This window comes from Durio zibethinus, chromosome 23 (assembly GCF_047325235.1).
Source record: "Durio zibethinus cultivar Kanyao isolate XHJ-2024 chromosome 23, ASM4732523v1, whole genome shotgun sequence".
Taxonomy (NCBI): domain Eukaryota; kingdom Viridiplantae; phylum Streptophyta; class Magnoliopsida; order Malvales; family Malvaceae; genus Durio; species Durio zibethinus.
Window position 1 is genome coordinate 9,473,899 of NC_143184.1, and position 12,467 is coordinate 9,486,365.

General features: G+C 33.0%; 1 protein-coding gene across 7 annotated transcripts; it reads left to right on the forward strand.

Annotated features, from left to right (window-relative positions):
* The first annotated feature begins 1,713 nt into the window (after positions 1-1,713).
* Positions 1,714-10,643, forward strand: LOC111314577 (putative protein S-acyltransferase 19). 7 transcript variants are annotated; one of them, XM_089752431.1, is made up of 10 exons: positions 1,823-2,205; positions 2,698-3,603; positions 4,388-4,501; positions 4,827-5,225; positions 6,655-6,723; positions 6,858-6,929; positions 7,015-7,143; positions 7,236-7,316; positions 7,547-7,747; positions 9,147-10,643. In XM_089752431.1, exons 2-10 carry the CDS (start codon positions 3,601-3,603, stop codon positions 10,224-10,226), a joined length of 2,148 nt encoding a protein of 715 aa, XP_089608557.1. In that variant the 5' UTR covers positions 1,823-2,205; positions 2,698-3,600; the 3' UTR covers positions 10,227-10,643. The 7 variants fall into 7 exon arrangements, with proteins under 7 accessions (XP_089608561.1, XP_089608559.1, XP_089608555.1 ...); XM_089752430.1 differs by having other exon boundaries at positions 1,835-2,205; positions 2,964-3,603; XM_089752432.1 differs by lacking the exon at positions 2,698-3,603 and adding an exon at positions 4,198-4,249 and having other exon boundaries at positions 2,141-2,205.
* The last annotated feature ends 1,824 nt before the right edge of the window (positions 10,644-12,467 follow it).

The following is a 12,467-nucleotide window of genomic DNA, read 5'->3' on the forward strand; positions in this document are numbered from 1 at the left end:
TAATCAAAGAAAAAAAATTATAGCTGATAAGTGTGATGATAAGAAAATGAAATATAAAAGAATTTGAACAAGAAACAAGTAACAATCAAAATTAAAATAAAATTAAAAATGTGATTAATTAAATATCCGTAGAGATACACGCTTTTTTTAAAGTAAAATTCACGAGTTATAGCGAAAGAAAAATAGTATTAGAATTCTCAGATTAAATAAAATGTAAATGTGAAGATAAAATTTATTTTTTATTTATTTGTTAACAAAATTTAGTGGTGTTAAAATCGAAACAACACTAACTCTTATGCTAATTATATATATTATTTAACTTTAAAAATTGAGTGGGGTTAATTGAACATATTCTGTGTTCGTTGGATTTAGTCACTAGAAGGAGATCGGGTGAGTGGATAAAAGAAGGAAAAAAAAAGATTTTTTAAAACAAATTCTATTTTTGATATTTTCAATTAAGATTTATTTTTTTTTAAATTATAACACAAACATATAAATGAATAAATTAAAAATAATTATACATTTCATCTCAGTTGTTTTTTATCTATCTCTCTTTTTTGAGATATTTTAAAATTATGTCTTTTTTTTAACATTTAAAATTTTTATGTTTTATATGTTAAAATTATTTTTTAAATACTTTTTTATTTTTTGATATTAAAAATAATTAAACTTTATTTTTACGAAAATTTAAAATTAAATATTAAATTTATTAAATTTAATATTTTTTAAATTTTATAAAAATTAATAATACTCGAAAAAAATATAATTTAATAAAACATACCGATTGGATGGCAATCAAATTACCCATCTCATTTAACATTTACGTAATGTTTAGATAAATATTAATAAAGGAAAGGAAAAAAAAATTTTTTAAAAGAAAAAAAATAATACTTGTAACTTTTGTTTGGATAATTAAAATTAATAAAAAAAAATTTTAATAACCATTATTTAGATAGAGAGTAAAAAAGAAAGAAAATGATTCATTATAATAATTTTTTTTAATTATAACCTTTCATTGTTTGTAATTTTAAAACACTTATAGATCATGATATATTTGTTATTTTTTTTTACCTCACAATTATTGCTATATCAATAGTTTTTAATTAAATGAAACGGGAAGATATTTTACAAATATGCATTAATGAATTTTGAGCTAATTTGACATATCATAAACTCAAAAAAAATATTTATTTATATTCAACTATTTATCAAAATTAAATCACTAAAAAATTATTAAAAATTTTTATATTAGAAGATATATATGAAACTTATTTAAAAAAAGAGATGATTTTAAAAAAATTACAAGATGATTATAATTTACTTAATTTTTTTATTAAATTTTGAGTATTAATAAAAAGATAAACATAATAATTTTTGTATATAAAAAAAAATTTAACTTTTCTTTCCCTAACTTTTTCTTTAAATTAGAGTATTAAAAAAATTAAATTTACAAAAAAAAACTAAAATTTATTTGCTTTTCACATTTTTTTAAATTAAATATTTATTCAAACAAAAAATTTTATTTATTTATTTATTTTTATTTTATTTTTCTTTCTTTCCTCCCCTCTGAATCCAAACACACTATTACTAAATTGATATTGCAAAGTATAATACAAATATCACGTAACACATTTTAAAAATAACAACACCACATTAGAAAAATATTTTCTTAAAATAGAAAGATAAAATATGTATTGCCTCAGAAGTAAACACAACACAAATCACCTTAACAGGCGCAATTTACGCTTCTCTGTTTTCTCTGTCAACGATTTTCTCTTTTGTCAATTTCTGTTTTTATTCTTCTTTTTCAACAGTTTTTCACATGCTATTCTTTACTTCACTCTTCTTCTCTCTCACCCTTCTCTGTAAAGCTGCCCGCTTCTTTCTTTTGCATTCCTTCACTTTATTGCTTTCATTTTCTTTTTCATGTACTGCCTCTGACTTCCCACTACTAACCAATTATTAACATTCTCTCTCTCTCTTTTCTTTTTATTTTTTTTTGTTGGGTTATTAATTTGATATTTCGTTACAAAGAGGAAACTCATTCTCTTTCTCTTTCTGTATTTTTTTATGAGTCTCTTTCTGGGTTTTTTTTTTTTTTTTTGTAGTTAGGGTTTTGGGTTTTCAGGGTAGGGGGAGTGTGAATTTTAAGGGGCAGTTATGGTGAGGAAACATGGATGGCAACTACCTGCTCACACCTTTCAGGTAATGGACCTTTCTTTTTTTTTTTTTATGCATGTTCCTCCAAAAATGCTCCAAAATTCTTTTTGATCCATATTTTCTGTCTGTGTTTTTATTTCTTAGGCCGTTACTGCTTAATTTTATATGAATTGCCCCCAATTTAATAATTTCCTCCAAGTTAGTGGCAACATTTATTGCTGAAAATATTTAATTTTTTTTTTTCGTTCCTTGTATGTTTTAGTTTGTTGGAATTCATAGCACTGCCTTTCTTCAACTTGTTGGGTTAGCATGGCTCATTGTATGGCTTCTGTTGTATTTCTATCTTAGCCCTGCGTAGTTTTGAACCATTGGATTGATTCTGCGGGGGTCAGATTTTTATGTATTAGTTCTGGGTTCTTGTAACTCAGTAGGGTAGCAGTTGATTTTAGTAATGTTCCATTTGATAAATGTATGGATGAGGAAAGAATAAAAGAACTCTCATTAAATACTCATATCGAAACATGCTGGATTGTGCAGTTCTGGCTTCTTCCATAGAATTGCCTGTGGTCTTGAATTAGAGAGTCATGCTTAAGAAAAGGGGGAAGAGGATCTTATTTTCTTGCTTCATAACAGAGAAGCCATTTGTACCACTGAATGTTGGTGCTAGCCAGAGGGCAGTATACTCATGTTTTCGGCACGATTATCAAAGTGTGATCTATAATAACAGTTGATCTGTCTGAGGATGTTTAGAAGTTTTCTGTGTTTTCTTACAGTGGCTTACTAAGAACATTATCTTTAAGCAGATTGTGGAAGGACTAAAATGATGTTGGACCCACAAACGGTTCCCAAACTCATCTCACTTATTGCAGCTCCTTTAAACCTGCAAAGAGGTCTCTCTCCATATGTCACCTTGATGAAAGGGGCCATCTCTGATTTAGGCATACTTCGATTTAATGGATTAGGAAACTTGAGGGGAGGAAGCTTTATCCTACACCTGGAGCATGATTGTTGGGGTATCTCCATTTTGGAGAGTTGGATCTGTCTTGAGGTTCTTTAGAAGGTTTCCTTGCCTTCCTACGGTAGCTTATTGTGAACATTACCTCTGAGCCTAATCTGGAAGGATGAAAATGAGGTTCAATCCATGTTTGATTCTCAAACTAGTCCCACTTTCTTCCAGTTTCTTTCAACTTGGACCACGTTTTCCTCAAAGGAGTCTTGTACACTTCAATAGTTTTATCCAAGCACCCTGATGGCAGGGGAAGAAGAAGACAAACCAAGGCACATGCTAAGTACGCCAAGGGTCAGTATTCAAGAGGTCTAGAGGTCGATATGTATCTCAGTTTTAAAATAGGTGACTGTTTGAGGGAGGCTTCATGAGCATATAAGATTCATCCTTTGGGGCTAGTCAGCTATTTGTCTTATCTTGATCCATGGGTTCAAATGGTATGATACTTGATGACTAACATGCTTCTAGACTGAATTCATTCATATGTGTTTTCAACCATATATCTGATTTACACTCTAGCTGAAGGTTAAGCCTAAATTTCAGAGCTAGGTCATTCTCCTATTTAGAGGAGTGTCACTTGAGAACTGTAAATTGATAGCTGGAAAGGCCTGGGAGGCATTGCTTTGAGATGGCCCCCATACGTTTAACTTCCATTAGACATTCAAATCTTTAGAGTGTTGTATTTTGATATTAACTTGTGAAATTTTGTAGGATAAAGATGTTAAATATGTTCTGCTTTATAATGACTTGTATTCTTAAATATCAATTCAACTAAAACCTAGGCTAGAGATCTCCTCCCTCAAACTCCCCTCCCCCTTTCTTTCTTTTTCCCCTTCATTAAGGGGAATAAATCAAGTAAGATTTAGAAGCTGGAAATAGTAAAAATATTTCAAAATTTTTCTTCAGTGCTGTCCGTGTCATTTTGTATGAAAATAGTAAAAATATTTCAAAGTTTTTCTTTAGTGCTTTCAGTGTCATTTGTACGAAAATCTTCTGGTGCAGTCACATGATATTTCAAAGTTTTTCTTCAGTGCTGTTAGTGTCATTTGTACGACAATCTTCTGGTGCAGTCACATGTAAATGGTACCTATCTATTTGACATGTTAATTCTCAATTTTTACATTTTGAATAGGCTCTCTGTTTGATGTGTTATCACTCTTTCGGATTACTTATGTTTTATTTCATTTCCTTGAAATTGATCTTAACTTCTTGTTTTTATAGGTTGTCGCAATTACTGTGTTCTGCTTGTTAGTGGTTGCATTTTATGCTTTCTTCGCTCCTTTCCTTGGAGGGCGCATCTGGGAATATGCTTTGGTTGCAACTTACTCACTAGTGGTATGTGAATTCATTTGTTTTCTTTTTATTAGGACTACAAAAATTCTTTATTGCCTTAAATTTTGCATGAAAGTCCTAAGGGGATTGCAAATTCAGAACATTTTTAAGGGCCTGCTATTATGTAACACTGGAGTATGTATTGCACCAAAGTTTTGATCCATGTTATGATACAAGTTACTGGAATGAAGGCTATATGGTGCTTGGTCTGTCTGCAAATTTTTTTGGTGAAAAAAAGTGATTTCATTTCTCATTCTGCATAAAGCAGTTTTCAAACATAACCATTGAATCTTATGTCACTCCCATTATTCTCGTGATGGCAATGCAGGCACTCCTTGTTTTTATTCTTTATGTTCGGTGTACTGCAATTAACCCTTCTGATCCTGGCATCATGTCCAAATTTAATGGTGGAACTAACAAATTTGATATAGACCATGGGTTATCAGTGAAGGATTTACCCAGAAAATCTGATGAATTTGGCAGTGGGCTGCATTCATGCCCATCAACAGTTTCAAGAAGTTCCATAGGAGCACCAAACTCAAGCAAGAAAGGTTCGGTGGGAGATAATGGAGCGCTAAATGCTCCAGCACAATCTGCAACCAGGAAATCTTGTTTTATTGGAGGAATCTTTTGCGCCTTATTTGTTCATGAAGATTGTCGCAAGCAGGAAGGGGCCGCTGAGCAAGGCAGTGAAGATGCTTTGTTCTGCACATTGTGCAATGCTGAGGTATTTTGGAGCCCATTTTGACTTACCCTTTTTATTATATTAGATCAGCTTTAATTTTCATCATTTCTAGTAATTTTATCTGTCCATGGCCTCCCTTAACACTCTTTCCCCCCATCAAATTTGAAAACTTGATTTTATCTTGATCTTAATGAATTATGCCGTTGGGGAAATTGTAAATCTAATGAAAGCTTCTAGCTGGAACAGGTGGTATTAATGATTGTGTCCTTTTAATGGCACAATTGGACATGTACTAAGATATCTATTACTTTGATTTGCCATTAAGCCTATAAAAATTCAAGGGAAATAATGACAATAAAAATTCATTTTTGGGTGTCAAGGTTGTGAAACACAAATTCTCAAAAGAACTTGAGAAGTCTATGGTTCACCTTATTGTAGTTAACAAGATAAAATTTATTAAAAAGTTCTTGATCCTCTATTTTCAAGGTTCATTTCCCTTCCAGTACTTTCAAATATATCTTTATTCACCATTCACATGTGTAGCCAACAATATATGCTTGGGTCCTACACATTTGAATGGTGATGATGGATGTACTAGAAAGTAATGTACAAAAAAGTAATAGAGGGAACTCAATCCCTTTCTATTACAAGATAAAACTATGAAACATTGATAGCATTTAATTCTATCTCTTTAATATCTTTAATTCTAGCTGTATATGTTAGCTTAAATTAAAAAGAAACAGAACTTTAGGAAATTTATTTCTAAATTCTGATAGTTTCACACATCAAATTTTCTCATCTTGGTAACACTTTTGAGTCAGAATTAAGTTTGCTGAGATCAAATAAGGGGAAAAAGTAAACCATTTTTTATATTAGCATGTTCGTAGTTAGTGTTGTCATACCTATTTAAGATATCCTTTCCCATCACTTTGTGCTGCCTCAGTTGCATTCGTGATAGATGATGTGTATTTTGTCCAAGCCAGCAGCTCCATGAGTCCGCTACTCTTTACAATGTTTTCTTCACTACTCCCAAGATTTTCATATCACATGCTTAGCATCAATCTTATAAACCTTTACAAATCCATGTGATTACAGGCTATTACTTATGTTGTCCTCTGTCAATGTCAATGCTACTGCTGGATGAATTATAAGGCAATGGTGACTAGTAAAGCAGATTGCGGAAAATTTAATGCCTTAAACCAAATTTATATATTCCAACAATTAAAACCAATAAAATATATGGGAACAATATTGGTCTTTCTAGAGACTCAGTTTTTGTTCTTTTACATTGATTAGAATATCTAGTTGTCTGTTTAACAAATAATCCTTTTAGCCTGGATAAAGAATTTTTATGTGATCTAGTTTTAAAGGGGCACTTGAATGGTATATCCAAAAATTTTGCTGATCTAAAAGGTTGGCAATATCTTAGTATGGTTTTCTTTCTCACCTGTGAATGATTTCAATGGTGTAGGTGCGCAAGTTTAGTAAACATTGTAGAAGTTGTGATAAATGTGTAGATGGTTTTGATCATCACTGCCGGGTAAATATTTTCATGTTGCTTCGAGTGTTCTTTACAGTCATATTTGTGGAAGAATATCTTTTTACTTGTTTGGTATTGGTATAATCCAGTTATTTGTTTGTGGAAATTAATGTTCATATCATATGTGGCTGCAGTGGCTAAACAATTGTGTAGGACACAAAAATTATGTCACATTCACCTCTCTCATGGCCATCACTTTTGTTTGGGTATGTTTTTAGTCAATTGTTTGTTATTTAAAAATTATACTTCCCAAATGATGCCTCTCGCTCTCTCTCTCTTCCCATGGTTCAGCTAGTTATGGAAGCTGGTGTTGGTATTGCTGTCCTAGTTCGTTGCTTTGTTAACAAGGAGGGCATGGAAACTGAGATTATTGATAGGCTTGGAAATGGTTTTTCTCGTGCTCCATTTGCAACAGTTGTGGTACATCCCTGACCTTATGCTGTGAAGCTGATGTGTAACTTTGTGATTTTGTACTATCATAAGTACTTAAGTTGGATCCAAAAATTTTGTAGGCTGTATGTACTGCAGTTTCTATCCTGGCTTGCATACCTCTGGGTGAACTTTTCTTCTTCCACATGATACTTATCAGAAAGGTTAGTTACCAACAAATTAAGCGTTACTGTTATTTTTATGGTGCTCCAGTTTCTGGTTAAAAGATGACAAAATTTGAAGATATTCATAGTTAAAGTTAGGTTTGCAGTAGTTTTTAAATTTCCAACAATTTGGCAACTGGATATAATGGAAAAGGTAAATAGAGTTGACTTATAGGGGAGGCACTAAGGAGATTTCTGCAGCAACCCTTTTGACTTTTATATGGGATCAGGGTATTACAACCTATGAGTATGTTGTGGCAATGAGAGCAATGAGTGAAGCACCTGCTGGAGCATCAGTGGATGAGGAACTGCTGAATGTGATGTATTCTCCAACTGGATCAGCTACAACTGGCATGAGTGGTGGAAGTTCTCTTGGCCTGCAGTACAAAGGGGCATGGTGTACTCCTCCTAGAGTTTTTGTGGATTATCAGGTACTTTCATTTAAATCTCTTCTTTATTCATTTTGTTTATATGAAACTGTAAGTGATCCAACTTAGATTACAGAACATTTAAGGGTTCCTCTAAGATTACAGAACATGGTTCAAAAATAGATCCTTTACTGAAATTTGAAATATTTTAGATGTTGAGTATTTATGAGTTGAAGGCTAGGATGTTTGGCCCTGCTTATCAGTATATAAGAATGCATATGAAATTATAGGAAGAAAGAGTTATCAAATGAAGCCATCTCTCATATACTGTGGTGGCTACTCCCTTTAACGTCAATCTTCTTTTAAGATGCTTCCTAGAAGTAGAAAGAAAAATATCCTAACGTGCCTGAGTTTCTTTCTCTATTCATTAATGATTTTCTTTTAGGAAAAGGACTAATCCCTTCATGCTTCAATTATCAGCTTCTCTTGCCCTCTCTCTAAGTACTTGTTTCAAACTTTTACAGGAGTTTACTACTTATTTTCACGATAATGTTTTGATCTCCCTTTCTGAGGAGCATAATAAGGTGCACATAAGAAATTTGTGTCTTCGCTTCATATGGAAAATAGTGGCTGGCTTGAAGTGTCTTTGTCAGCATATCTATCACTTCTACATGCTCTTCCTTTTCTTGTATTACCTTAAGGTTATCTTTTTTGATGCTATAAGTAGAGAAGGAGCAACTGGGAGTAACTGGACCTAGATATGCTCAATATTGATAATTCCTTACTCTTTTTTCCTTTCATTTATTTCTTCCTACCCTTCTGAGTTTATTTTCATGAATGCTTTATCTAACAATTTTTTCTTTTGTGATCATTAAATTGTTTGTGAGCCCTACCACAAAATTGCAGGAGGATGATCAAACTTAGTTACCTTTCTTCCCTCCCTGCCTCTCCTATTTCACTCAATTCCCTTCGATGGCTTGGATAGCCTCCCTTGTTTCTTAATCACCATAATCCTTTTGATTTTTTTCTTCCTCCACCATAATCTCCTTATGGGTGTCAAGTGTGCACTTCCATATTTTAATCTCCAATAGTAGTAGATGAATTTGAAATTTTAACCGAGGCTCATTCAGTTTTCTTGTCTTATGCATGGAATTGCATTGCCCCGTTAAATATATCTATCAACTCAACCTTAAATTCTACTTATTCTTCCATACTGCTAGGAAGGTTCTTTAGCACCCAAGTTTGAAAAATATTTGCATAAATTTTTTCATTCATATGACAAGTTTTTTCTATCACTTTTCACAATAATTAATTTGAACCTATCTTCTTGGGAGTAGATTAATCCTAAGTCTCTGGTTTGACTCCAGGACTTGGGTTACCTTTTGCGTCTATGTTCTACAATTGATGTATGTTTGCTGTAAGACTGATGACCTAAAACTTCTGTCGGACATGGCTACATCAGGATGAAGTTGTGCCTCATTTGGAGCCTGGAATGGTCCCATCTACTGTCGACCCAGATGCAGCTGGTTTTGCAGACAGAGGGAACAAGGGACCCAAAAGAGCTGTTCGTATTAGTGCGTGGAAGCTTGCAAAGTTAGATTCTAATGATGCCATGAGAGCAGCGGCCAGAGCAAGAGCATCTTCCTCTGTTCTACAGCCTGTTGAGAACCGTCATTTACCAGATCCTGAACTTAGTTCCAGTGGCAACATGAGCTTTAGAAGTAGTGTTAGGACAGATGCAGGTGCAAGTAAAGAGATAAAAAAAGACCAGAGGTTATCACCCGTAGGAAACTCTTTTGCTCCAAGTCAAGGTAGCCATGATGAGTATGAAACAGGAACTCAAAGTGTAAGTAGCTTCAGCAGTCCAAGCCACATTCATGAGTCAGTCACACTTAGCCCACTACCTCAAATTCAAGGTGCTCGTTTTAATACAGCTGCCTCAGTTCCTGGCATTCCTGATCGTACCTTTATGTCTAAGACATCTTTTCCTGCTATCAGCAATCCCATCACACTTGCCCCACCAGGATCTGATGAAAAGGTAATGCATAAGGGTGGCACCAGTGATCCATTGTTGCTTTCAGCTCCTGCTTCTTCCCTTCTTAGAGATGTCAAAAGGACATCTGTTGTCTGGGATCAAGAAGCTGGGAGATATGTATCAATCCCCGTTTCTGCAACAGAAGCTCGGAATAGATCATCCATGCAAATAGGTTTGCCAAATTCTAGTGGAGAATCTAGCACACAGTGTAGAAGGGTGGTTTTTCCCCCGCAGGAGTTTTCTTTGGCAGCAAAGGCTCCAGTGCAACAGGCGGAGAAGCTATTGTATACAGGAGACTCTATTTTCTTTGGTGGCCCACTTTTGAGTGTTCCAGTTAGAGATAGTTCGAGAAATGACAGGGGTTTGGGTTCAAGTGAGGTTCAAGAAAGAGTGGGTCTGAACTTGCCTCGAGAGTCTAGATTCAAAAGGGATTCTGTCTCAAACCAACTTCCCGTGTTTGTCCCTGGAGGTTTTGAAAACAGCTCTGCACCTTCTGGTTCAAGGTAGATTTCAGTTTAACTCCTAACAAAAAGTTTCTGTACAATTCTTCCTCAAATCATTAAGATTAATGATGAAGGGTAACGGAAATTGAAGAAACCTTTCGATGAGCTCCTGGGCATTGGAACTAGTTTGGGCTGATGCAAACTTGATTATTTTGCATGGGTTTAAGTGGTCTCTTCTCAAATGAAATTATATGATTTAACACTTCGGCTTGTGGTGAAATTTGTAAAGTGAGGTGATGTCAAGAGGTGAGTGTCTCTCTCTCTCTCTCTCTGTTGAAACTAGGTAAAAGCTTTTCTAAATTCCAGTTACATTTTAGCTTTTTTTTTTTTTTCACCAAGCTTTATTGATGCCTCATAATTTATTTGCCAAACTTTAATTTACTCGGTTTATGTTGCCTACAAGGAGTTGTTAGTTTGTATACTAAGTTGAGCACCTTGGTTTAGGGTACTACAATTTGATTCTGAGTATGCCAAGCACAATATAATTAATTACTGAAATCTAGTTGGTTCCAACCCTTCCTCTGGAGAGCCCTTTAGATGTAAAGGGTTGTTATTCTTTGCTTCAAATAAAGTAGTCAGAAGGAAAAGAAATCTCAATAATTGATTCTTCTTATTCGTTAAAAGAATCAAACCCAGATTAAGTCATTGAACTTCATAAGACATGAGTTTCATATGTATTGCTCCTAAACAAGGAGTTGAGGACCAATGGGAGGATTTAGGCTTTCGTGATTTCCATGTAAAAATTCATCCTGAATATTATGGGACAGCTGTCATAGCCATTGATCAGAGTCTTTTTCATGCTTAGCAGCGGCGGTCATGGTTTTGTGGCACGGAAACTAGACTCATTCAGTTTTCCTCTTCACTTTATCAAAATAAATCAGAGAAACGTTGATGAGTGTTTCAGCTGTTGACTAAGGCCTCGTTTGGATTGGCAATTGGCTCAGGTGAGGGGCGGTGGAGTCATTCGCACTTCAATTTATGGTGTTCGGCAAAATGGTAGAACAATTTCAACTGCACCACGCAACCAGTTGAGATCTCAAATGTCACTGGACTTTTAGGGGTTTAATTGAGTCTACAGCACTAAAATGGAAGATTAAAAGTCTTAATCGCCCTCATACGTTTTTTTAATTACAAAAATACGCCAAGTGAATATTAAAAAATATATAATATGCATTTTTGAATTTTTAAAGAAATATACAATAATAATTAGGTCACATATAGTGTAATTTTTTGTTGGTAAAATAAAAACATATTTGTACATATATTAAATAAAATTTTTATTTTTAATATCCGTAAAAATAATACTATTATTAACTTTTTAAAAATTTTATTATTTTGGAAAAAATATTTTAATAAGTGTTGTAGATATCAAATATATTAATAAATTATTAAATTACAAAATATATAATTTTAATATAATATTTTTAATGATCAATTTTTATTTTCATCTTTTTTCACTGTTACGTTGCATTCAAATATATATTTTATTATTGATTTTAATTTCATCATCATAATATTTTTTGTCCCAAAACTATTGTCTTTTATTGATTTTTTTAGTCAAATTAACTCAATTTAGATCATTATTTTTAGTAAATTAATAAAATTTTAAAAATAAAATTCGTAAACTTTGAGTGTAAAATTTTTTAAAACCTAGTTTTTTAAAATTTTAATTTAATATTATATTTCAAACAATACTGTCAAAATAAAATTATTTTGACAAAAAATAAATAAAAATAATTATTTCAAAAAAAAGAAATATTTAATTTCACTATTATTGTTATTTTTAATTTCACTTAAATTAATTCCATCCGCCGTCTAAATGGACTTCAAATCTAAAGCCACCTTATATTGGACTGAAAAGGAAGTAAGTTAAAAAACAAATATAGAAAATTTGATCGTTGGCCTTTTTTGTACACGCCAAGTAAGAGACAGCATTTGGGCAAGAGATCCGCTACCAACAAGCCGGCAGTTTTGGTGAAAAAGTTACAGATCTGATGTAAATTGTCTGAGTAGTAGTCAGTTACTAACAATGCCACTCAACTATGACCAGAGGCATTAAATTACAAGCTCTGTTGAATTTGTTCATTGTGAAATGGAGCTCAAGCTCAAGTTTGAGCAATTTCATTAACGAAAATGACGCACTTTAATTTTGAAGGAGACGATTCAAAATTGGTAATTGATGTGCCAGTTTCTCTTCTTTCTAATAATTTTATCTCTTTTATACATAAGAAACCAATTCCAATTT

Coding starts and splice junctions, on each gene's coding strand:
- LOC111314577 (XM_089752429.1), top strand. CDS start 2,161: ATGGTGAGGAAACATGGATGGCAACTACCTGCTCACACCTTTCAG. Junction 2,206..4,387: donor TACCTGCTCACACCTTTCAG/GTAATGGACCTT, acceptor TTGTTTTTATAG/GTTGTCGCAATTACTGTGTT. Junction 5,226..6,654: donor GCACATTGTGCAATGCTGAG/GTATTTTGGAGC, acceptor TCAATGGTGTAG/GTGCGCAAGTTTAGTAAACA.